This window comes from Sander lucioperca, chromosome 5 (assembly GCF_008315115.2).
Source record: "Sander lucioperca isolate FBNREF2018 chromosome 5, SLUC_FBN_1.2, whole genome shotgun sequence".
Lineage (NCBI taxonomy): Eukaryota > Metazoa > Chordata > Actinopteri > Perciformes > Percidae > Sander > Sander lucioperca.
Window position 1 is genome coordinate 4,524,970 of NC_050177.1, and position 27,531 is coordinate 4,552,500.

Sequence of the window (27,531 nt, forward strand, 5' to 3'; positions counted from 1 at the left end):
GTTTATTTTTTATTTTTTACAACAGTAGCCTACAAGTCAAAACAAATGCAAATTAGTCAAACAAGCCATTAGGCTGTATTTCTCAACACTCAACTGTAGGTTTTTTATATAGTATATAGTATAAGGCAAATGAAAAGTGCAATTTTTTCATTATTGGTATTTTTATTATATAAATTCTTACATACAATTCCCACAGACGAGGGGCGGTAATTACTAGGTCACTTATTACTAGGAGTATTTGAGTTTGAGTTAATCTCCGCGGACCCTGTTACTCTTTATAATTGGCGCTGTTGTCGAATCCCTGTGATTGGAAGTGAGTGTTTTCTTTTGCGGGGATTAAGACATTTTAATGCCAGGGTTCGCCTCCCCATGTGCCCATGTTCCACCAGAACAACTTCCCTCCGACACTATTTTGCAAAGGCACCATGGGCTTAGCACCACCCTAGACGATTGTGATTGGTTTCTAATTAATACCTGTTATTTGGTGCCTGCTGGTTGGGTTTTAGAAATGATTTTAGCATGATTTAAAGCATGACCAACAGTGGCCCACACACGCATGCATGCACACACACACACACACACACAGCCGCCCACTCGCTCTCCCACATTGATGGAGTGTAGAAATTGGATGCCATTTGTGACAATGCTGTCATAGTGTGCACCTGTATTGTATGTAAATTACTTCTCACACTTGGGAGTAAATTGAAAAAGGTGCAGAAAGAGATGGAAATGGAACAGGGAAAACACAGAAAGAGAAAAAGAAAATAAAAGGAGAGAAAAGCAGGAGCACCCTAATGAAGAGAAGCAAACAAATGTGTAGCCAGTGTTTCTTATAAACTTTGAGTGACTGAACTTTCTTATTTGTCCCTGGCTTTTATTAGCTACCAAGTCGGCAATAACAGATCCCCAGAATATTTACTCACACTCACACAGTGTATACACAGCAGCTGTTATAGCCATGCTTACAAATTGGATTCTCTGTCGGCTTTGTTTTCTACACTTTTTTTCAGAGGAGAAATGCAAGTGTTACTGTATTATCTTCTCTTTTTATTGCCAGACAAATTAATATGCCAAGACATTGTTAATATAGTTAGAATATCCTGCTTCCTGCTGGTTTTTTATTTGGCAGCTGGGTGAAGTTAAAGAAAACGCTAAGATGAAATGATGCCTCTGGTAGCTAACACACACACATGCGACTGTGTGTGTTTGTGTGTGTGTGTGTGTGTGTGTGTGTGTGTGGTCTGTAAGATGCCCATGGATTCTGTCTTTCTCCAGTTTTGGATGTCTTTGATCACTATTAAATGAATCTATAATACATCAGTAATATCGTAAAGATATGTAATTACCAAAACCCATAAACTGTGCCAGGCAGACAACTGTTTCAGCAAAGAGGAGCAATACTGGAAACTAGCAGCTCATTGACAAAGTCAGACTGATGATTGGTTTGCTAACACACAAACATGAAATGTTTTTACACAGAAATTTGATTGTTTGTCAGAAATTTGATATATTTTCAAAATATTTGTAGGTAAAGCAAAATTGACTAGTTGTTGGGATCACTTAAATAATGTGCTATCATTTGAGATGCTAAAAAGTTTCACACAGGCAAAATAACTGGAAATGGCACCACTAAAAACTGTACCAATGAAATCTCATACAAGGTTTACTTCATCAGTTCCATTTTTTATTACTAATTACCCTCTGAAAGAAGCAATTTCTTCTGTGATTTTAAAGGTAACATATTGTGCATCCATTAATGATGTTATGTTGTTAGAAATACATGTTAAACATTGCCAAAGTTGTAAAACTTGAGGTGAACGCCTGTAGAAAAGAGTTTAGTACAGTCAGACACGCTCCCTCACTGCTCTGATGGGTTTGTTTGTATTTCACTTTTTACTTCCACATGAGATGATAATGGCATCAGCTCGTAAATTTCATACAGCACTGCAACCATAGAAATAGAAGGAGAACGGACATTCCCATTTAAATCAACATAGCAGGATGGTCAGAGTGGCTGACATTTTTACGTGTATCATTGTCATTGCAAAGAACTGTATCTGTTGTAGCTGGCTAACTCATTCTATTTTGATTGTCAATGCACAGCGCTGAGCGCCATTTTTCTTTTGAACTAGTCAAATGACCACGGAAAACGGTTCAATGTCCGTTCTACTCTCTACACTCTATTCTATCTTTGTACTTTGCATTTCTCCGAGGATTGCTTTGCCGACTGGACTGGACCAATGTCCCACTGGCTGGCTGGCTGCCTGGCTGGCTGCCTGGCTGGCTGCCTGGCCTGTCAACACAGTCTCACTCCCTACTCGTCAAATGTCTGACACATGGCCAAGGACGCATGGCCAAGGACGCATGGCCAAGGACCCCCGGCGTTAAGTTTTAACGAAACAGGGGTACCTGTTGCGTTATTTTTCAAAGTGGGGGTCCGTCAGATAGACATTCATGTTAATCCCTCACCGTCGGATATAGACAAAAGAAAAAACACTTTCCCCTTAACTCGAAATCTGTGACAGTTTTATTATTGGTATTTTAGCCCAATAACAGCTGTTTTAATCAACATTTATTCACGAGATCTTATCATGGTTTATATGTATTTCTTTTAATGTCATTATTTTTGGTCTATTTCGGCCAGGGAAGCTGGGTTGCTTTTTTTGTTTATTGATATTTTTAAAACTATAACACTACATCTATCAACATTTATTTAGATGTTATCATGGTATTCATTTCTTTATTTTAATAATATTGTTTCGGTCTTATTACCGGTGAAATATTACAGTATGCTGTAATACAGAACATTACGATATGATCCGAGCTAGACGCATTCAAAGCCGATATCCCACAATGCAATGCGAGCATTCATTCATAGAATCGGATAGCGATCAGTGGGTCTTTAACGACAATATCGCTTCAATGTACATATATATAATCAGTGGTTTTGTCACCAGCAACAACACGTTGCTCAGCTTTGTTCCAATAAGGTATGCATCGTAATAACGTTTAAAAAAATCCGTGGAATACTCCGGAAGTGACGTGGTACATGCCGCTGGGCGGATAAGAAGATCAAAAATACATAATATTTGGAATATTGATGTTTTTGTCTAACGTTGTATTTGAGGATTTAAACAACAAAGCTAACAATAATAATAAAATACAGTTTCATGTATTTGTTTCATGTATTGTTTGCTTGGCTGGCCGGTGGGCGGCGGCAATCTGAAATGGAATGAAGCCAGCAGCCACGGCAGACAGCAGAAACATAGAACATGTCCTCCCACCCACCCCAGAAGAACTACAAGTGCACAAGCTTTGTAACTGTGCTTTGCTTCTGTGGCGCGTCTCTTATGGGAGTTGTAGTTTTAAAGTATATTGGTATATTTTTCATAATTAGAAGTTGGCAGTGTAGAATTTTGGATACACCCTGGGGGTTTTTTGGGATGGGGAACACACTGGTGTCATCAGATTTTAATAATGGAATTGTTAAATAGGTGAAAATAGCTTATTACCATATTTGACAGTGCTTACAGTGGGTAAACTTTGGTGACCATATCTACATGACAGCTGAGGTCCAGAGCTTTCTATAACAGCTGGTCTTATGTGTGTAGCACATTCTGTTGCTAATTGACAGGCCTTCAAAGATGTACTGGGTTCAAGGTTCAGAGATCAATATTTCAAAGCAGGAGTAATGTATCCTCTTCAGACTGACATACATTACTCTCCAGGTTGAGACCTTTCCAACGATGTCTTTGCTATAGTCCTACGACAATGTTTTAATTTTTACACATCATGGAGACCACTTTGCAGACTTTATTGTCCCCAGGGGGATATTTGCCTTGAGTTCAAATGCTTCACACATAAAACTTGACATATTGTTTTATCATACAGTTGACATATACTTACAATAAAAAAAACAGTGATATGTAGCCAGACTGAATCACATCACACAGCCACAATCTATTGTTCATCTTTAACAAACAGTGACAAGAGCAACACACAACCATATGCATTATATCATAAAGCTATTCCACAACCCCTGCAGCCTCAAGCAACATTATTTAAAGTTTTAATTGAGGTAGGTCCGAATAGGCCCATAGTTTAGAAATGTTAAGTTTACATTGGGGTACCCATATCTTCTGCCAGAGGATAAGAGCTCATACTTGGCAAGGAGAATAAAGATAGATCAGACCATATTCTCTGTGCTTGCCTGGAGAGACTGGTTTCTATCCCTCTCCACAACCTTCATGACAGTCATATGAATATGCTCTGTTATGCAGCCTTGTATAACATAAACCCTCTGATTCATCGTGAGTGTCTGCTCTAAATGATAACACACACTTTCAACACAAGCCTTCCAGCCAATAAAGGTGTCCATATAAACACCAAGGTGCCTATAGGAGCCGAGTCGATTGATTGGTTCATCATTTATGACCTCTGATACCCTCTGACCCATGTCACGACCCTTTCCTCAGCTTGTGAAATGGTTGAATGAGATGTGTGAGTTGTGTCTGTGTGCAGTATATAGGCTCAGGTAGAAGTGTGCCAAAAATGCCAAAACACATGTTGTATATGTACACATACCCATACAAAGCTATATACAACTTATATTAACTTTAATGCATAAAATATAACCACTGACAGGCAAAATGTGTTTGATGAAGAAAATAATAAAACATCGATATATGGTGCTAAATCAACACATAACTTACCAAATTAGCGTGCCCAAAGAGAACATCAACACAATGGCAGTCAGTGGGGTCAGCACAGTGGCAAAAGTTAGCTTGTCAGGTTCAGAAAATTGCTGCATGCCATAGCGGTGTTTCCTGAAAAATCGTCACTGGCAGTCCCACGGTTAAATTTCCAGAGTATCTTCTTCACTTCCACATATAAATTACCGAAGTTGTCCACAAGCTGCAAATTACACTTCAAAATTTCTCCACCGACACGGGCTGCAACAATGGCAGACTTGTCCACAGGCTCGGTGCGTGGCTCGGTGAAGTAGCACGTCAAAGCACGTACGCACGTACGTGACATCGGAGCGATTACTATAAAACTATTTGAGTACAATGACGAAAAATTATTAAAGTGTTGAGCACTGTAAACTTGAGATTACAAATTTGTACAAATGACTCAGAAAAATAGTGGAGAATGAACTTTTTTGAATTTTTGACAAAAAAGAACTAATTTTCTTTAACAAGCTTTTACTGTTCGGTCTTACAATGTTTTAAGAGCCATAGCAAAACAACATGCTCTACATATCTCAACCAGTTCAGTTGAATAGCATAAATCATTCACTTTATATTATAGCACCACATTTGTAATGTATCAATATGTTGTTCCAGTATTAGTAAAATTGATATTTATCTTCAGCCATTTGATAGTCATACTATTATGTAACTGTACTTAATTCACCAGACATGGGGTATGAAGGCCAATGTGTTGCCTTATGGCATTTTCTTTAAATAATGTGTAAATAATTATTTTCAATTGAAAAGTAGTTAATAATATTTTTCACATTGCTTCGTTTTATATCGTCGTCTTACTGACATCACTTCCATTTTCTTTAGTACTTCAGGTTCAGCCACTTCCTGCTTACAGCAGACAGGCAGTGCAGCTTTGTCTTACAATCTGGTTGCATCCACTCAAAGGATCATAGAGGCAATGCCGTAAGCGTCCTTATTTGACAATTAATGTGTTAGAGAATATATCCATCCATCCATCCATCTTCTTCCGCTTATCCGGTAGCGGGTCGCGGGGGTAGCAGCTCCAGCAGGGGACCCCAAACTTCCCTTTCCCGAGCCACATTAACCAGCTCCGACTGGGGGATCCCGAGGCGTTCCCAGGCCAGGTTGGAAATATAATCCCTCCACCTAGTCCTGGGTCTTCCCCGAGGCCTCCTCCCAGCATCCTTACCAGCATCCTTACCAGCTGGACGTGCCTGGAACACCTCCCTAGGGAGGCGCCCAGGGGGCATCCTTACCAGATGCCCGAACCACCTCAACTGGCTCCTTTCGACGCGAAGGAGCAGCGGCTCTACTCCGAGCTCCTCACGGATGACTGAGCTTCTCACCCTATCTCTAAGGGAGACGCCAGCCACCCTCCTGAGGAAACCCATTTCGGCCGCTTGTACCCTGGATCTCGTTGTTTCGGTCATGACCCAGCCTTCATGACCATAGGTGAGGGTAGGAACGAAAACTGACCGGTAGATTGAGAGCTTTGCCTTCTGGCTCAGCTCTCTTTTCGTCACAACGGTGCGATAAATTGAGTGTAATACCGCACCCGCTGCGCCGATTCTCCGACCAATCTCCCGCTCCATTGTCCCCTCACTCGCGAACAATACCCCAAGGTACTTGAACTCCTTCACTTGCGGTAAAGAATCATTCCCTACCTGGAGAAGGCACTCCATCGGTTTCCTGCTGAGAACCATGGCCTCAGATTTAGAGGTGCTGATCCTCATCCCAGCCGCTTCACACTCGGCAGCGAACCGATCCAGTGAGTGCTGAAGGTCACAGGCCGACGATGCCATCAGGACCACATCAACCGCAAAAAGCAGCGATGAGATCCCCAGCTCACCAAACTGCAACCCCTCTCCACCCCGACTACGCCTCGATATCCTGTCCATAAATACTACAAACAGGATTGGTGACAAAGCGCAGCCCTGGCGGAGGCCAACTCTCACCTGAAACGAGTCCGACTTACTGCCGAGAACCCGGACACAGCTCTCGCTTTGGTCGTACAGAGATTGGATGGCCCTGAGAAGGGACCCCCTCACCCCATACTCCCGCAGCACCTCCCACAGTATCTCCCGGGGGACCCGGTCATACGCCTTCTCCAGATCCACAAAGCACATGTAGACCGGTTTGGCATACTCCCAGGCTCCCTCCAGGATCCTTGCGAGAGTAAAGATCTGGTCCATTGTTCCACGACCAGGACGGAATCCGCATTGTTCCTCTTCAACCTGAGGTTCGACTATCGACCGAACCCTCCTTTCCAGCACCTTGGAGTAGACTTTACCGGGAAGGCTGAGAAGTGTGATACCCCTGTAATTGGCACACACCCGCTGCTTTGCCTCTTTCACGGCAGAGGCTGCAGCCCTTCGGTACCTTGCAACTGCCTCCGGAGTCCTCTGGGATAACATATCCCGGAAAGACTCCTTCTTCAGTCGGACGGCTTCCCTGACCACCGGTGTCCACCACGGTGTTCGTGGGTTACCGCCCCTTGAGGCACCTAAGACCCTAAGACCACAGCTCCCCGCCGCAGCTTCAGCAATGGAAACTTTGAACATTGTCCACTCGGGTTCAATACCCCCAGCCTCCACAGGGATGCACGAAAAGCTACGCCGGAGGTGTGAGTTGAAAGTCTGTCGGACAGGGGCCTCCTCCAGACGTTCCCAATTTACCCGCACTACCCGTTTGGGCTTACCAGGTCTGTCCAGAGTCTTCCCACACCCTCTGACCCAACTCACCACCAGATGGTGATCAGTTGACAGCTCTGCCCCTCTCTTCACCCGAGTGTCCAAAACATACGGCCTCAGATCAGATGAAACGATTATAAAATCGATCATTGACCTTTGGCCTAGGGTGCTCTGGTACCAAGTACACTTATGAGCATCCCTATGTTCGAACATGGTGTTTGTTATAGACAATCCATGACTAGCACTGAAGTCCAACAACAAACAACCACTCTGGTTTAGATCAGGGAGGCCGTTCCTCCCAATCACGCCTCTCCATGTGTCTCCATCATTTCCCACGTGCGCGTTGAAGTCCCCCAGCAGAACTATGGAGTACCCCACTGGAGCCCCATACAGGACTCCATTCAAGGTCTCCAAGAAGGCCGAATACTCCGAGCTCTTGTTTGGTGCATACGCACAAACAACAGTCAGAGTTTTCCCCCCCACAACCCGCAGGCGTAGGGAGGCGACCCTCTCGTCCACCGGGGTAAACTCCAACGTAGCGGCGCTCAGCCGGGGGCTTGTGAGTATCCCCACACCCGCCCGGCGCTTCACACCCTGGGCAACTCCGGAGAAGAAAAGAGTCCAACCCCTATCCAGGAGTATGGTTCCAGAACCGAGACTGTGCGTAGAGGTAAGCCCCACCAGATCCAACTGGTAGCGCTCCACCTCCCGCACAAGTTCCGGCTCCTTCCCCCACAGAGAGGTGACATTCCACGTCCCCAGAGCCAGCGTCTGCTGCCCGGGTCTGGTCCGTCGAGGCCCCTGACCTTCACTGCCACCCATGTGGCAGCGCACCCGACCCCAGCGGTTCCTCCCACAGGTGGTGGGCCCATGGGTTGGAGAGAGAGGTGCCACGTAGCTTTTTCGGGCTGTGCCCGGCCGGGCTCCGTGGCAAACCCGGCCACCAGGCGCTCGCTGACGGGCCCTCCATCTGGGCCTGGCTCCAGACGGGGGCCCCGGGCTTCCTCCGGGCAGGGTAACTCCATCTCTACCTTGTTTTTTCATAGGGTTTTTGAAACATTCTTTGTCTGGCCCCTCCCCTGAGACCACTTTGCCTTGGGAGACCCTACCAGGAGCACAAAGCTCCAGACAACACAGCCCTCAGGTTCATAGGGACACACAAACCTCTCCACCACGATAAGGTGATGGTTCCAGGAGAGGTAGAGAATATATATCATTGACAATTTTGTTAAAAAGTATGTTTATTTACAGTTTTCACCAGCATGTCAATGGCGGAGTTGTTCAGTAAAAGGTCAAAACTTACTGCAAAACTTACTACTTCAAAACTTATCAACAACAAGCCAAAGTCTGAGAAAGCTGACAGTATGCATTTACCTGCACCACACTTACCTGACCGGATGGGAGTTGAGAGGAAAATTGAAGTAAAAAGAACAAACTCCACCATGAATGTACATGCCCAAAATGTCCCTCCAGCTAGCACAACACCTCTGGCAGAGCCTTTAGCTCAGTATGTAGCACGACGAGACCTTGTCAATTCAGGACTGTACCAATTCAATGATAAGCCTGAGAATTATTGTGCATGGTACTCGTCCTTCACCAATGCAGCTGGCGAAGTTCGCCTCACAGCAACCCAAGAATTGGACCTCTTGACTAAATGGCTGTGTAAGGAATCTGGAGAAGAAGTGAAACGCATACGCTCAGTGCATGTCAACAACCCCAATCTGGCTTTACAGAAAGCATGGGAGAGACTATGTGAGTGTTATGCTGCCCGGAAATCATTAAAAGGTCCCTGTTTCAGCAGTTGGACAGTTTTCCTAGCATTCCAGCTAAAGACCACTCCAAGTTACGTGAACTTGGAGATTTACTCATGGAGATCCAAGGAGCTAAAGAGGATGACTATCTCACTGGCCTGTCATATCTGGACACTTCACATGGAATTGGACCAATCGTAGACAAGCTTCCATTCGGGCTGCAGGAGAAGTGGGTGTCTACTGGGTCATGGTACAAAGAACCTGGTCTCTTCCCACCATTTAAGTATTTTTGCAACTTTGTGTGCCATGAAGCAAAGAAGCGAAACGACCCTAGCTTCATGCGTTAAGGTAGCCCAGCAACACTCACAAAACCAGATAAATCCATTGTAAAGAACTTTAATACCAACAAACCCATCTCAGTGCACAAAACAAATGTTTCTACAACCAACGACCCTAACAAGAACTGCCCATTACACAACAAACCTCATCAGCTCAAAAAATGCAGAACATTCAGAAGCAAACTCCTCAACGACAGAAAGGCTTTCCTTAAAGAGAACGGGATATGCTTAAAATGCTGTCCATCTCTCACATAGCCAAAGATTGCAAGTCCTCTGTAAAATGTTCTGAATGCAACAGTACCTATCATGATGCGGCCATGCCTCCGGGTCCATCACCTCAATCCCTAAAGGCTCCTTCACCGTCACAAGAGAGCGGCGGGGAGGGAGAAGATCATTCGAACACTGATGTTGTTGCAACAAGCTGCACAGAGGTTTGCGGTGAAGGTCAGTGGAGCCGCTCATGTTCAAAGATCTACCCCAAGGGTTTCAAGCACATGGCAATCAAAGCCTATGTAATTCTAGACGACCAGAGCAATCGCTCAGTAGCTAGACCAGAGTTCTTCGAACTGTTCAGTGTGGAGAGCAAACCATTTTCATACTACCTTAGAACCTGCTCTGGCATTGCTGAAACATTGGGCAAGAAGGCAGAGGGATTTCAGATCGAGTCACTGGACGGAAGAGTTCTCATATCTCTCCCACACCCACACAAGTGTCATGAGATCCTGAATAATCGATCTGAGATTCCAACACCGGACGCAGTTCTACACCAGCGTCATCTTCATCACATTGCCAAGCACATCCCAGAGCTGGACCAAGAAGCTGAAATACTCTTGCTACTCGGAAGAGACGTCCTTCAGGTACACAAGGTCAGGCAGCAGGTCAACGGACCACATAACACCCCCTTTGCCCAACGACTGGACCTGGGCTGGCTAGTAATAGGAGAAGTGTGCCTTGGTAATGTATCGACTGGATTGCTGGTGTAATTACTGAAATTATTGAACACATGACAAATGAATGGTCCCTGGTCGTAGTGTGTCACGTTAACTATAGTGAGAGTGGAGCCTTTATCAGTCCTAGTGTATTGATAATTTGCTCTTGCTCCAGTGTTTTGCCGTGTGGACTCTGTCCACTTTGTTTGTTAGCTGCTGCTAACTAACTTTTACTCAGCTTGAGGCCTGCTACGTCAAAATGCCTACTATGCCCTGTAAGGATGAGATGCCTCTTAAAAAAGATTATAGAAAAATTGCTGACCTTAAGGAGGACATCCGACGGCTCTGATGAACTGAAAAAAAAAAGAGTCTCTTTTATCCAGCTTCATGGACACGGCTTTTGGACAGTCCAAACATATTGCCTCTTTAAGCGCAGCCCTGCAGGACACAGCTCTTTTGTTGCACTTTTTTAGTTTTTTAAACAGCTCTGGGATGTTTTTATCTCGGGTCCTATCCCGACAATGACCCGGGGATCAGGATGGTTCTCTAGAATCCTCAGCCTCCACACTTGGTTAAGGTCTGCTTGCACGGCTCATAACATTTATTTTAGCGACAATTTATTTATTTTTTTAATTGTTTTGGGGTTGTTCTTCCCTCTTCAGGGCCAACGGGGTCCACCCCAACTGGCAGGGCAGCCGAATTCTAGCTGCTAACATGCCTACTGTTATCCCCAATAGCTCCCCCTACCGGCCTCATCTGTCATCATATTTGGTGAGTCTGCTCCGTTTTACCAATATCAATGACTGTCACCCGCCAAAAAAAAATCCTATACTACACCTCGGACAATGAAAATGGCTTTATTAAATGTCAGGTCACTAACTAACAAGTCATTTTTGGTTAATGATCTTATCACCACCCATAACTTGGATTTCACTCTATTAACTGCGACCTGACTGTACAAAAGTGGTACAGTTTCACTCATCGAGGCAGCACCTCCACATTTTTAATTTGTCCACACTACTAGACCTGATAAGAAAGGCGGTGGAATAGCTGCTGTCTTCTCCGACAATTATAGCTGTAAGGAAATCACACTGGGGGAGTATGCAACTTTTGAACACCTTGCTATTTCGATCAATTGTGGTTTTCCGCTCTTAATTATTACTGTCTATCGACCACCAAAATCCAAATATGGTTTTCAAGATCACTTCGTTGAGCTACTATCCAAGGTCTCCACTGACTACGATTGCATAATTATCATAGGTGATTTTAATATATATAATATAATATAGATTTGGAGCTTTGTGCTCCTGGTAGGGTCTCCCAAGGCAAGTGGTCTCAGGTGAGGGGCCAGACAAAGAATGGTTCAAAAACCCTATGAAAAGACGAGGTAGAGATGATGTGACCCTGCCCGGAGGAAGCCCGGGGCCCCCGTCTGGAGCCAGGCCCAGATGGAGGGCCCGTCAGCGAGCGCCTGGTGGCCGGGTTTGCCACGGAGCCCGGCCGGGCACAGCCCGAAAAAGCTACGTGGCACCTCTCTCTCCAACCCATGGGCCCACCACCTGTGGGAGGAACCGCTGGGGTCGGGTGCGCTGCCACATGGGTGGCAGTGAAGGTCAGGGGCCTCGACGGACCAGACCCGGGCAGCAGACGCTGGCTCTGGGGACGTGGAACGTCACCTCTCTGTGGGGGAAGGAACCGGAACTTGTGCGGGAGGTGGAGCGCTACCAGATGGATCTGGTGGGGCTTACCTCTACGCACAGTCTCGGTTCTGGAACCATACTCCTGGATAGAGGTTGGACTCTTTTCTTCTCCGGAGTTGCCCAGGGTGTGAGGCGCCGGGCGGGTGTGGGGATACTCACAAGCCCCCGGCTGAGCGCCGCTACGTTGGAGTTTACCCCGGTGGACGAGAGGGTCGCCTCCCTACGCCTGCGGGTTGTGGGGGGGAAAACTCTGACTGTTGTTTGTGCGTATGCACCAAACAAGAGCTCGGAGTATTCGGCCTTCTTGGAGACCTTGAATGGAGTCCTGTATGGGGCTCCAGTAGGGGACTCCATAGTTCTGCTGGGGGACTTCAACGCGCACGTGGGCAATGATGGAGACACATGGAGAGGCGTGATTGGGAGGAACGGCCTCCCTGATCTAAACAAGAGTGGTTGTTTGTTGTTGGACTTCTGTGCTAGTCATGGATTGTCTATAACGAACACCATGTTCGAACATAGGGATGCTCATAAGTGTACTTGGTACCAGAGCACCCTAGGCCAAAGGTCAATCTGATCTGAGGCCGTATGTTTTGGACACTCGGGTGAAGAGAGGGGCAGAGCTGTCAACTGATCACCATCTGGTGGTGAGTTGGGTCAGAGGGTGGGGGAAGACTCTGGACAGACCTGGTAAACCCAAACGGGTAGTGCGGGTGAACTGGGAACGTCTGGAGGAGGCCCCTGTCCGACAGACTTTCAACTCACACCTCCGGCGGAGCTTTTCGTGCATCCCTGTGGAGGCTGGGGGCATTGAACCCGAGTGGAAAATGTTCAAAGTTTCCATTGCTGAAGCTGCGGCGGGGAGCTGTGGTCTTAGGGTCTTAGGTGCCTCAAGGGGCGGCAACCCACGAACACCATGGTGGACACCGGTGGTCAGGGAAGCCGTCCGACTGAAGAAGGAGTCTTTCTGGGATATGTTATCCCAGGGGACTCCGGAGGCAGTTGCAAGGTACCGAAGGGCCCGAAGGGCTGCAGCCTCTGCCGTGAAAGAGGCAAAGCAGCGGGTGTGGGAAAAGTTCGGAGAAGACATGGAGAAGGATTTTCGGTCGGCACCAAGGTGCTTCTGGAAAACCGTTCGCCACCTCAGGAGGGGGAAGCGGGGAACCATCCAAGCTGTGTACAGTAAGGATGGGACGCTGCTGACCTCAACTGAGGAGGTAATAGGGCGGTGGAAGGAGCACTTTGAGGAACTCCTAAATCCGACTAATACGCCCTCTATGGTAGAGGCAGAGCTGGAGGATGATGGGGGATTGTCGTCAATTTCCCTGGTGGAAGTTGCTGAGGTAGTTAAACAACTCCACAGTGGCAAAGCCCCAGGGATTGATGAGATCCGTCCAGAAATGCTTAAAGCTCTGGTTGTGGAGGGGTTGTCTTGGTTGACACGCCTCTTCAACATTGCGTGGAAGTCGGGGACGGTGCCTAAGGAGTGGCAGACCGGGGTGGTGGTTCCCCTTTTCAAAAAGGGGGACCAGAGGGTGTGTGCCAATTACAGGGGTATCACACTTCTCAGCCTCCCCGGTAAAGTCTACTCCAAGGTGCTGGAAAGGAGGGTTCGGTCGATAGTCGAACCTCAGGTTGAAGAGGAACAATGCGGATTCCGTCCTGGTCGTGGAACAACGGACCAGATCTTTACTCTCGCAAGGATCCTGGAGGGAGCCTGGGAGTATGCCCAACCGGTCTACATGTGCTTTGTGGATCTGGAGAAGGCGTATGACCGGGTCCCCCGGGAGACACTGTGGGAGGTGCTGCGGGAGTATGGGGTGAGGGGGTCCCTTCTCAGGGCCATCCAATCTCTGTACGACCAAAGCGAGAGCTGTGTCCGGGTTCTCGGCAGTAAGTCGGACTCGTTCCAGGGCTGCGCTTTGTCACCAATCCTGTTTGTAGTATTTATGGACAGGATATCGAGGCGTAGTCGGGGTGGAGAGGGGTTGCAGTTTGGTGAGCTGGGGATCTCATCGCTGCTTTTTGCAGATGATGTGGTCCTGATGGCATCGTCGGCCTGTGACCTTCAGCACTCACTGGATCGGTTCGCAGCCGAGTGTGAAGCGGCTGGGATGAGGATCAGCACCTCTAAATCTGAGGCCATGGTTCTCAGCAGGAAACCGATGGAGTGCCTTCTCCAGGTAGGGAATGAGTCTTTACCCCAAGTGAAGGAGTTCAAGTACCTTGGAGTCTTGTTCGCGAGTGAGGGAACAATGGAGCGGGAGATTGGTCGGAGAATCGGCGCAGCGGGTGCGGTATTACACTCAATTTATCGCACCGTTGTGACGAAAAGAGAGCTGAGCCAGAAGGCAAAGCTCTCAATCTACCGGTCAGTTTTCGTTCCTACCCTCACCTATGGTCATGAAGGCTGGGTCATGACCGAAAGAACGAGATCCAGGGTACAAGCGGCCGAAATGGGTTTCCTCAGGAGGGTGGCTGGCGTCTCCCTTAGAGATAGGGTGAGAAGCTCAGTCATCCGTGAGGAGCTCGGAGTAGAGCCGCTGCTCCTTCGCGTCGAAAGGAGCCAGTTGAGGTGGTTCGGGCATCTGGTAAGGATGCCCCCTGGGCGCCTCCCTAGGGAGGTTTTCCAGGCACGTCCAGCTGGGAGGAGGCCTCGGGGAAGACCCAGGACTAGGTGGAGGGATTATATCTCCAACCTGGCCTGGGAACCGGATAAGCGGAAGAAGATGGATGGATGGATTTTAATATTCACGTAAACAATGCAACTGACTCTGATGCTCAAAACTTCATCTCCTTATTGGAGGCATTTGACTTTGTTCAGCATGTTTCCGGACCCACCCACAATAAGGGGCATACTCTAGACTTAGTCATATCAAAAGGACTAAATATCACTGTGCCCTACGTGGTGTATGTTGCTATCTCAGATCATTGTTGCATATTCATTGATGTATCTGCTTTTCCTGTACAGCAGAAAGCTACCCGGACAGTTAAAAAAACGGATCATTAATAATGTTACTATTGAAACTTTTATGAACACTGTAAATAACTCACCATTGTCTATGGCACCATTAATTGAGGACCCTGTAAACAACTTTAACTCTAAAATACGAAATATCATTGATAACATAGCACCATAACCAAAAACATAGAAAAACACAAAGCCCCGTGGAGGAATGGAGCGGTTGTTAGGCAGAGAAAGAGAGAGTGTCGCCAGGCAGAACGAAGTGGAGAAAAACCAAACTCCATGTTCACTATGGCATATATAAGAATACACTTAATCACTACAACAAAGAGATGAAACAGGCCAGACAGTATTTCTTCTCTAAAATCATTACTGAAAATATCAACAACAGTAAAGTGCTTTTCTCCACTGTTGATTGAATTATTAATCCACCATCTACAACTCCATCAGACAACATCATAGAGATGTTGTCTACTGAAAAATGTGAAGAATTTGCTACATTTTTCAACAACAAAATCATAGCTATCAGACAGAATATTAGTGCATCAAGGTCTATAAATCATCCTACCCACCAGTTCTCCAGGAATGTGATTGCTACCATGCCTCATTTTCTCCCCATTGACTTCAAACAATTAAATGACATTGTTGGGCAGGTCCTCTACCTGCTGCTTGGACCCTATCCCCACCACATTTTTTAAAACTATTTTTAACAGCCTAGCACATGAGGTATTAGAAATTATAAACTCATCTCTCAAGTCAGGCGTATTTCCTGCAGCGCTTAAAACATCTGTCATTAAACCACTCCTGAAGAAGAGCAATCATGATGCAACAGTCATCTGTAACTATAGGCCCATCTCCAACCTGCCATTTCTCAGCAAGATTATAGAAAAAACTGTTTTCTTTCAGCTCATCAACTATCTAACGTCAAACTTCTGGACATTTATCAATCAGGCTTTCGGACCCACCATAGCACAGAAACCGCACTTATTAAAGTTGTAAATGATGTGCACATAAACACTGATTCTAATAAATTATCTGTCCTTGTGATTCTGGATCTCAGCGCCGCCTTTGACACCGTTGACCATCAGATTTTATTACACAGACTAGAAACATGGGTCGACCTGTCTGGTCCAATCTTAAACTGGTTTAGAACGTACCTGCTGGATAGGCAATTCTTTGTGTCCATTGGGGATTTTGTCTCGGACAAAATGGCCATTATGTGTGGAGTTCCCCAAGGTTCAATTCTTGAACCATTATTGTTTAATCTCTACATGCTCCTACTTGCACATGTTATAAAGAAACACAACATAAATTACCATAACTATGCAGATGATTCACAGCTGTATATACTTATCTCCAGATGACATGCATCCCATACACTCCCTAACTAATAATACTACTAATTTATGATATCAATATGTGGATGTCAGAGAACTTCTTACAACTAAACAAGGATAAAACAGAAATACTTATCTTTGGTGCTGAGGCTCAGAGACAGAAAATTGCGGCTCATCTCAGTTCTCTGTCTCTGGAGAGCAAAAGAGAAGCCAGAAATCTGGGTGTAATATTAGACAGTGATTTCAATTTTAAGCGTCATATCAACCAAGTCACAAAATCTACGGAGCCCCGGAGGTGACATGGAGGAAAAAAAAAAAAAAACGAAAAAAAAATAAAAGAAATGAAGAAAAAAAAAACAAACATGTACTGGCGGCAAACACTAAACTCGAGATCTCGACTTTCTAACTCGAGATCTCGACTTTCAAACTCAAGATGTCGAGTTTGTGACATGGAGGAAAAAAAGGACCACAGCTTTGCATCGCTGCTGCACCGGTCCCCGGTGATCCAGATGGGACCGGCCAAAGACACAGTGGTGATCGGGAGGATCTTCCATGTAGTCCAGGACGACCTGTACGTCGATTTCGGCAGAAAGTTCCATTGCCTTTGCTGGTGGCCGGTGGACGGAGAGGAGCTATTGCGGGACAGCAGAGTCCGTCTGCGGCTGCAGGATCTGGAGCTCACTGCCTGCTTCCTGGGAGCCAAAACCGACACCAAGCAGCTGGAGGCCCAGGCCGTACTGCTGGGCCCGCTGGAGGGAAGGGAAGCCCGGGAGAATCAGTACCAGACTGTCACATTTAAATCACAAGTTTCCTAAAGGGAGTCTGGCGGGACTCGGACTGTGAACAATGAAACATGACTGGGGGACCGGCACAGCAGCGAGGGGAAGCTGTGTTCCTGCCCAGGGGATGCTCGCTCGCTTACCCCCTTGTATATATCTATCCCCCCTTGGAATGAACGGGGCTGAAACTCGAGATCTCGAGTCTCAAAATCAGCTTTCTACCATCTTAAAAATATTTCTAAATTAAGGGGCTTTCAGTCAAAGAAAGACTTTGAAAAATTGATTCACGCATTTATAACAAGTAGATTGGATTACTGTAACGGTCTGTTCACCGGCGTCCCCAAATCAGCTGTGCAGCGACTAAATTAATTAAAAATGCGGCTGCACGCGTTCTGACAGGAACAAAGAAGTTTGAACATATTACACCTGTCCTTAGACGTTTACACTGGTTCCCAGTAAAGGCTAGAATTGATTTTAAGATTCTGCTCCTAGTTTATAAAGCTCTCAATGGCCTTGCACCACAGTATATTAGAGACATGCTCGTTAAATATGAACCAGCAAGAACCCTCAGATCCACAGGCAGCGGTCTCTTAACAATCCCTCGCTGTAACTCGAGAACAGGGGAGGCTGCTTTTTGTGTCTATGCCCCTAAGATATGGAACACCCTGCCAGTCGAACTGAGAGAGGCCTCCACACTGAATATTTTTAAAAAAAGGCTAAAAACCTTGCTTTTTACAAAAGTCTATGAATAACTGATTTTGTTGCTGTTTAATGTTGATCTTTGTTTTTTGTGTGTATGTGTGTGTGTGTGCGTGTGCGCGCACGTGTGCGTGCGTGTTCGATACATGTTTTTTATATTTTATTCTGTATAACTGAACAAAGTACTATTTTATGTCGCTTTTGTACGAAGCACATTGTGTTACATTAACTTGTATGAAATGTGCTATAGAAATAAAGTTTGATTGATTGAATGATTGATAAGCCGACAGTCAACACTTTTAAGACCAACATGCTAGACAGTGGTCACCATTCTGTTTTCTCACCCTTCACTAGCTTTATGCATGTTAAGGAGAGACAGCAAAGCGTTAATAGGCCTAGTAAGGAAACAGAGAGGATGCTTGGACATTGCTTTGCAGACAGTGTTCAACCGAACAGAGCATGACAATAAACTAGCTTCATCAATGGGAGACATCTTCTTAAAGATCATGAACACAAAACGTCTACAGAGATGATCCTAACAGTTGGGTCGCCTCACTGCCGTCAGAGCACCACGGCAACCTTTGCCGTACAACAAAGTGCAGGTGGTCAACCGGTTTGCATTCCTGCAACGAATTCTGAAAAGGAAACCTAAGATGAAAGAACAGTATGCGGCTTTCATGGAGAAGATCTTTGCCAACAGACATGCAGAGGTAGCTGAGAGAGGACGAGAAGTGCTGGTATCTCCCAACATTTGGGGTCTACCACCCACAAAAACCCAATCAGATCAGGGTAGTCTTTGACTCCAGCGCCCAGTACTTTGGCGTACTGATCTGCTCCTCACTGGCCCAGACCTCAATAACTCTCTTGCTGCGCTTCCGGAAAGAGAAGGTGGCAATTGTTGCGCACAGTAAGAAGATGTTTTATTGTTTCTTGGTGTGCGAAGAACACCGCGACTTCCTCTGTTTTTTACTGTACAAGGACAATGACTGCAATAAAGAAGTTGTTGAGTACCGGATGAAGGTCCACGTCTTCGGCAACGGTATCTGTACCATCTGAAGCAAAGGCAATTGTCTTGCTCCAGCGAACTCAAGCCTCATTCGCTGAATCAAACTTGCGCCTACACAAGTTCGCTTCAAACTGTCAGGCAGTCATGGAGGCCTTTCCCCCTGAAGTAATTAAGGAGTTAGATCTGAGCGGAGAAACAGCACCCACACAGAGAAGCTTAGGTCTGCTCTGGGAGATCATGACTGACACATTCACGTACTCTGCGTAGACCATGATCAAACCTTTCACCCGCGGTGGAGTCCTCTCCACTATTAACAGTGTTTTCGATCCCCTGGGTCTGCTGGCGCCAGTCATGATCCAGGGAAGAGCCCTTCTCAGAGAACATACATCTGAACTTTCAGACTGGGACACACCTCTCCCGGATGACAAATTAAGCAGATGGGAATTCTGGAGAGATTCGCTCCAAGATCTAAAACAGCTTCACCTTCCTCGCATATATCCGACAACCTCACTCACAAAAGCAGCCCACACAGAATTGTGTGTGTTCTTGGATGCTTTAACCAAGCCTATTGATACTGTGGCGTACCTGAAAGCAGTTCAAGAAGACGGGCAGGTCGAAATAGGATTCGTCATGGGTAAGGCAAAGCTAGCACCCCAGTCCGAGCCTACAATCCCAAGACTTGAGCTGTGTGCAGCTGTCTTAGCAGTAGAGATGGCAGATCTCATCCAGGACGCGCTCGACCTGAAGTTGGAGACCACCAAGTTCTCTAACGGACAGCAAAGTAGTGCTTGGCTATATTTTTAATGAGTCCAAAAGGTTCTACTCATACGTCCACAATAGAGCGCAACGTATCCGTCAGTCCTCGACCCCGGAACAATGGCACTTTGTTCGTATGGAAGAAAACCCTGCAGACCATACGTCGAGATCCTTACCTGCATCACGCCTGGCGCAGACTTCTTGGTTCACCGGACCTCCCTTCCTGCGTCAGCCACCTGAAAATATAACAAAAAAGTGAGAAATTTGAACTAATTGAACCTGAAAAGGACTCGGAAATCTGACCACAAGTACATACGTGTGCTACTTACCTGGGAGAACCAATGCTTACCTCTGACCACTTCCAACGCTTCTCCAACTTTACCGCTTTAGTAGGAGTAGCATTCCTGGTTCATATGGCAAGATCCCACAAACACTCGAACCAAGACAGCAAGTGCAAGGGTTGGCATAAATGTAACTTACCTCGTACCACGGATGAAATGGCCCAAGTAAGGAATGTTATCCTAAAAGCCACACAAAGCACAGCTTTTGCCAAAGAACTGTCAGCCCTCCAGGCAAACAAAGCCGTATCCAAATAAAGCTCCTTGCAGAAACTCAGCCCAACCTTGGAAGAAGATCTCATCTGTGTTGGAGGCCAACTAAAGCATATCCTTGCTGCCCAAGGATAGTCACATCTCTCTACTGCTCACCCAACATCACCATGAGTATGTGAAACACCAAGGCCGTCACCTGACGGAAGTAGCAATTAGGGCAGCTGGATTATGGATCCCTGGAGGCAAGGCACTAATCAATTCAGTACTCCGCAAATGCATGACCTGCCGCAAGCTGCGTGGGAAGCTCGAAGAACAGGGCATGGTGAACCTGCCACCTGAACGTGTCAAAACCTGCCCACTCTTTACATGTGTGGGGCTCAATGTAGTTGGACCATGGTCTGTCACAACCAGATGCACCAGAGGAGGACAGGCGGAGAGCAAGCGGTGGGCCATCATGTTCAGTTGTATGAGTTTGAGAGCTGTACACATCGAGATCATTGAGTCTATGGATACGTCCAGCTGCAAAACGCTATTAGGTGCTTCTTTGCACTGAGATCCCAGCGAAACAGCTCAGATCTGATTAGCAATGCAAGGAGCTTGGGACGGACAAAACCGTGCAGAGGTATCTCAGTGAGCAGGGTTGCAGCTGGGAATTCAACCCGCCACATGCTTATCATATGGGTGGCTCTTGGGAGCGAATGATTGGCACTTAACAAGTAAACTTTAGCAGTTCCTTTCAATAAAAGATGAAACATAGCGACCACACTCCAACTGCACAATACACAAGCGATGTACACATTTTGTAAATTAATTTGGGGAAAGAAATTATTTGCTCATAGGATCCTTTTGCAATACATTACAGGACTGGCAGCATGTGTTGGTGTGTGTGTGTCTGTGTTAGAGGGTTTGCTTGTATGTAAAGGTCAACCAAGACCCCATTGATTCAGCATTTTAATTTTATTTGCGTGATGACTCCGATGGGGTCTGACATTCAGACCCTTGCTTTCATTCTGCCTGCTTTGTTTTGTTAGAGGCTAGAAACAGCTGTGTGTGTGTGTGTGTGTGTGTGTGTGTGTGTCTGTGTGTGTACAATAATACATGTACCTTACAAATCTTAATAAGTGTGAGATGCCATTCCAACGCCGTGATAATTGCTACTAGCACCTATTATGCAACTCCGATTGGAAATTGCATGGGGACAGGTGGAAAGTGACACACACACACACACACACACACACACACACACACACACACACACACACAGATATTGTATCTGTTTCTATTGTTTACACCGTAATACTGAATGAAGCCATTTTGTTCCACTTTATAGTGTAGTACTTAATAGGGCTACAATAAATTCTACCTTGATAGAGAAGTCTTTCCTGGCATCAACATAGCTGAGTGTAACATCACCAAAATACATGCACTGCAGAGCATTACAACGAATGCCGTGCAACCAGTAACCAGTAACATAGCTCAAACACAGCATTCGTGTTTCGACTGATCATGACTGTTTTCCAAGATGGCGCCTGCTTGTCTACGTGAACGCTACTGTCTTTATAATCTATCTTTTAAATAAACTGTCTGTACACTTACAAAGTTCTCAATGGTTCGGTTTACATATAGGGACCCTCATTATGCTACTGTTGAAGTGTGGTGCTATTTTGAGCCTTGTTAGTGGTATAAAATAGCGATTTACCCTCTGCCCTGAAAGCTAACGTTACAAGCTAATCACCGGTTTGCGCTATCTTGTTTCTAGCTACATACACATTCGATTAGCATGAAAACATATTCCAGAGAACGGTCGACACAGTACACATATTTTATTAACCCCTAGGTTCATTTTGCACCGGAATTGTCCTTTAATATTCTTTTTTGGGGCTTTTCCCTTCATTTGATAGTGACTGTGGATAGACAGGAAAGGTGGGTGCGAGATGGGGGATGACACGCAGCAAAAGACCATCGGTCAGACTAGAACCTGGGCCACTGCAAAGTACTCAGCCTACATGGGGCGCACGCTCTTACTGGTTGACCTAGAGGTCGCCCCAAAAAGTTTAATATTCTTATGAATTCACATAGCTCCTAATTGTTACTGCAAATTTGTTACCAAACAGTTGGCAATTTACACATCCAGCAGACACAGACACTGCCCGGAGCCACAGCAAAGATAAATCCCCCCATGGAGTCAGGACAATGGTGGTGGTGGTGGACTAATGATTCTGATGAGACTGATGGAGCTGTCTGCAAAGACTGGCATATGCGACAATTTGCACTGAAATGACAGCGGACAGCAACAGAGAGAACAGATTTAGATAGCATAAAAGCGGTGAACGCACCATACGCCTTCATCCACACCCTCCAGCACCATAGACCAGCAGGGGTCATCTGTTGTTTTCAAGTTTGTAGCGGTCCGGTTCGGGGGACAGTATTACTATACGGAGTTAGTTACTGTTATAGGTCAACCTGGTTCTGACAAGGACAGAAGTCAATAACACTTACATTACAAAAATGTACACACATTTTAAGTCAGGAAAATAAAGAAGAAAAAAGTACAACCTTTAAGGTTCTGTACTAGACATTCAGGACATTAATATAGCAGTGAACAACAATTTGCTATTTTTTCAATTACATTTTTATATTGTCAAATCATAACCAACGTTATCTCAGGACACTTTACAGAAAGAGTAGGTATAGACCACACTTTATAATTTACAACGACGAACAATCGTGTGGGCAGTCCCACAACACTTTTTTCAGTATTTCAAGTACAGCCCATTTAAGAAATACATTGTGTGTGTGTGTGTGTGTGTGTGTGTGTGTGTGTGTGTGTGTGTGCATTGTTTTCAGCCATCAGTGTGTCTGCTGATACTGTATGTATTTCTGTTGATTCTAAATTGTCCCTGTGTGATATGAAAATGATTAGTTAAGGCTAGTGAACCATTATATTACCCTGTACTGGTACTGAGTGTTGGTTTGGAAGCTTATCCTGAAACTGTGTGTAATAATGCTAAGAATATTCTGCCATTAATTCAAGCCCAAACCAGTTAGCTTCTCTACTGAAATACTAATAAAGCAACCACATTATATCAGCCAGTTTAAGACCTTTTTTGGTCTCTATGGCAGTTTTATTCTGCTTTCCCTTCACTTTAAACCAAAATATATTAGTCAAATTTTGACATGTGTATCATTTTGATTACTACAAGGCACATTTGTTGCACCAGGTCTATAAAGCTAAGAGAGCCTGATGAAGCTTTGTTTGAGGTGAAAGGCTCCATCTCCACCTCTTAATCAATAGAATGAGTGTTGAGTGTTCTTAGCTCTCATGCTTTTGTGGAAATATGACCAAGTTTCCCCTCCTCCCCCTCTTTTCTATTTCTTGCCTCCTCTTTCTCTCCTCTTGCCATTATTCTCTCTACCCATTTGTCTCCTCCGCAGGTTTTGGCTTTGTGACATTTGAAATTGAGGATGTGGTGGAGAAAGTCTGCGAGATCCATTTTCATGAAATCAATAATAAAATGGTGAGTGGGTCCCATTGCATTTCTGACACAGATCTGGATTAATATTTGATTTTCCTTAGTGTAACAGTGAAAGTGATGGTGGAAACTGATGCTGGACCAGCCAGGATGGAAACTGGTGTGCACACACTTGGACCTGCATACACACACCAGTGAGATGCTAAAGGGATAAGAGAAGTGGAGGTCGGCTGTCTGTTCTGTGCAACTGATCACTAACCATGAAATTGTGTGTATGATCCTGAAGCACATAAAAGGGCAGAACAACCTGGCCCAACCTCTGCCCCAATGTCCACTTTCCATGCCAGGATGCTCTGCAAATTAGACTGGAATGGCTGGCCATGACTGAAGGTTTGTCATTGTAAGAGAAAAAAAAGATCACAGTGAACATGGGGGCCCAACAAAAGGTACCAGGTTAGTGTTTGGTTAGTGTATCTGCTCCCAACCTTCAGCTCAAATGCTCAAAGTATTATCCAGTGTTTTTGTTTGTTTTAGCCTTTAATGTTTCAGCCCAGAACGTTGAAAGAAAAGAAATAGCAGTTGCATGTCACATTATACCATTATGTCACATTATGTTGAACATCTTGTAAAATCCATCTAATTGACCCTCACCAAAACAAGAAACACAATTATGTGATCACTCCTTTTCTGTTTTCCATTGTTTTCTCCTAGCAATAGGACCCAGACACACGACGTTAGAAACAAGACCTAAGAAACATCAGTTTAACCCTCCTGTTGTCCTCAGGTCAAATTTGACCCATTTTCAAAAAAGTTTCTATATCAGAAATCTGGGTTTCAACCAAATTTTCAAAAAAAAGTAATGTGGATGGTTCCATACAGGGTTCTTCACAAGTAAAATAAATGATCAGTTTCTACTACTTTCATTGAATTTTTAGTTTTATTCAGTTTAATAGCATTTGAAAAAAAATTGATAAAAGAACGTTGAAAAAGTGACAAAAATGTCGGGGAAAAAAAATCACAAAAACGGCAAAGGCGCAGAAAACATCGGGAAAGTGACAAAAACATAAACATCGGGGCGAAAAGCAACAAAAGTGTTGAAAAAGAAAACCAAAACATTGAAAAAAAAGTTCTAATTTTAAATTTTGACCCAGAAAAACAAAAAGTTGCATGGTCGACGGAGAGACAACACAAGGGTTAACAAAATAAGCTTAACTAAAGTTCCACTAACTAGTCTTGTTGAAACTGTTATGGGGTTGGTATGGAGGCTCTTTAGCCATTCTTTTTTAAATCTGTCTCTTGTTACTTGTGAAGAACCCTGTATGGAACCATCCACATTACTTTTTGGCTCTTGTCAGCAGAGGTCAAGATACCCTGACGTTGGTCTCTTTGAGTCAAGCTTCAAAAATGTTGTTTTCAGGGTTCTAAAGTCTCAAGCCTAACTTGACTTTTGAAAGACAAGACAATATACAGTCTGAGAGTAGAGAGTGAATCTGAGTCTGAGAGTGAATTTGTTGGTGCTTTTCAAGACACCCAAAGACACATAACAAACATTAATAAAAACATTAATATTGAATTTATCAATAGTAAAACAAAGGTGACTAAAGATGTTTAGACTGTCAGCTACTTTCGGTAGCCAACCCTATTCAGGAAGAAGATTTTTACAAGTAAATGTTCCAATCAATGATCCAGGCAGCGCATTCTCGTTTCCCTCCTTCATTTTACAGTCGAATGGTGGCTAGAATGACTCCGGGTGAAACGTCAATATGGAATGGATTAATCTACATTATTTTTTTTAACGCGTTATTTTTTCTCAGATTAATTAATCGAAATGAACGCGTTATATAACGCGTTCATTTCGATAAAATAAAATAAAAATAAAAAATATAAAATACATAATATATATATATATATATTTCTTTTTTTTTTTACGACTTGAGGAACTTATGTGGAGGGGCTGGGATAGCAGAGGCCAGAGAATGTTGAGTGGCTTGAGTCTGAATGAATGTGAAGGGCTAGTTGAACACGGAGGCAGGCTGCAACATGGAGGCCTGGGTGGTGGCGAGGAAAATAGAATAATCTTTTGATAAACGCAACCGACGTCATGCTACGGTGGCCAATCACGTAACCTACCGGTGATCAGGCAAAACACAATGGAGACACAAATAGGCCATTTAAGTAACACCACTGCACAACCCTGTGCTAATTGCTGCAACACCTGATTTAGTATAAATGCAGCCTCATGCTGTGTTCACACAACCCGTGTTTCGCAATCTTTATTACTGGTCAGTTATCCCTTTAATAACCAGGGGAGTACCACAAGGTTTTATGCTTGGTCCATTATTACTTACAATCTACATACACAATAATATTACTCAAACATAGTGTAGCCAAAGAATACAAGTCCTTTTGCAATGTAGCCAAAAGTAGTGATGGTCAAATGAAGCTTCGCGAACCACTGTCTTTATTTTCTGAGCTCACTAGATGGCGCTGTTCAAAGAAAAAGGTTAAAGGAATGGCAATTCAGTGTGTTTTCAACCCTTTGTTGAACAGAGAGCGCCATCTAGTGAGCTCAGAAAATAAGGGCAGTGGTTCGCGAAGCTTCATTTGACCATCACTAGTCAAAAGGAAGAACAGGAGTCATATTGTAAAAACAGGAGTCATATTCTAAAGAACAGTCACAGCACCTGACAGGCAATAATTTTGCAAAAACAAAACAAATCTCACTGAAGATAAGTATTACAAAAAGCAGGATCATAAGAAATATGCATTCAAGCCAGATAACATTTAAGTGATAATGAATTCAAAAACACTCAATGTCCATAAAGCAGTCATTAACATTATAATTTAGATTTAATGAATCAATGTGCTCAACCCCAGTATGGGCAGACGCTAACATTATGACCATCTTATTCAACTCAAGCCTACTCAATGTCTAGACAACAGTCTACCTTAAACGTTCTTAAGCCATCTCTGCAAAACCTAAAACTTGTACTGAATGCTGATAGGACAAAATGTGTTTATTCTCAAAACCCCATAATTTTAGCTTACATCTTCCTGCCATCCATGCACGTAGTGTTACTGAAATTAAAGTCCAATATGGGACAGAATCTGAAGATAAATATGGGTTTCTTGTAGTAATAAAGCAAGCATTTTTTTCTCTTAAGGACAGGAAAAACCATGATGTTCTACGTCAAGAACAGACATCAACCATCATGTCTGTGCTTTGTGACCATGGCTATATCCTGTACTCTCATTCTGCTCATTCCATTAATACAACTTGATGCCCTAACTCTTGATACCTCCCTGCTTTCCAGTATATTTGCATATGGTCTCATCCCATTGGATGAATTGAAACTTTGAAGTTTGTATGTTTTAAGAGATGTCATTGTTTCTTTGCACGTGTGTGTGTGTGACTGGCTGTGTTTTATCTCTGTTCTTATTCCTGTATTCAGGTCTCTCTTGCAAAGAGACCTTGACCTCAATGAGATTACCTAATTATATAAAGATAGTAATAATATAAAAATGACAATAATACCGTTATTCTTCAGTATTTTATGTGTATATGTAATATGTGTGTCTTACCTGTAATTTAGCTTATGTCTAATCTTTTTAATATTGCCTTTCTGATATATCACTTGATGATATCAACCTACTAATGTTTTGGTATTGTAAATACAGTAACATACACAGTAAAGCATTATTTTGAGCTCTCACCAAGGGACTGAGCAGGGGAAAGGTCAATGAGGACGTGGTTTGATGACTGTTTCGCTGCTAGTCTTATTGTCTGCCTGCAGTACCCTGCTCTACTTCTGCCACCAAGAGGTTTGTAGTTG

The 27,531-nt window shown here is 44.5% G+C and overlaps 1 protein-coding gene and 1 pseudogene across 1 annotated transcript; one reads left to right on the plus strand and one right to left on the minus strand.

The window, feature by feature from the left end:
- LOC118495060 overlaps positions 1 to 27,531 on the minus strand; it is a 1,111,612-nt pseudogene that overhangs the window by 424,690 nt on the left and 659,391 nt on the right.
- On the plus strand, positions 16,884 to 17,249 carry LOC116059050 (28S ribosomal protein S28, mitochondrial-like). Its single transcript, XM_036001506.1, has one exon. It carries the CDS (start codon positions 16,884 to 16,886, stop codon positions 17,247 to 17,249), a length of 366 nt encoding a protein of 121 aa, XP_035857399.1.

Coding starts and splice junctions, on each gene's coding strand:
- LOC116059050 (XM_036001506.1), top strand. CDS start 16,884: ATGGAGGAAAAAAAGGACCACAGCTTTGCATCGCTGCTGCACCGGTCC.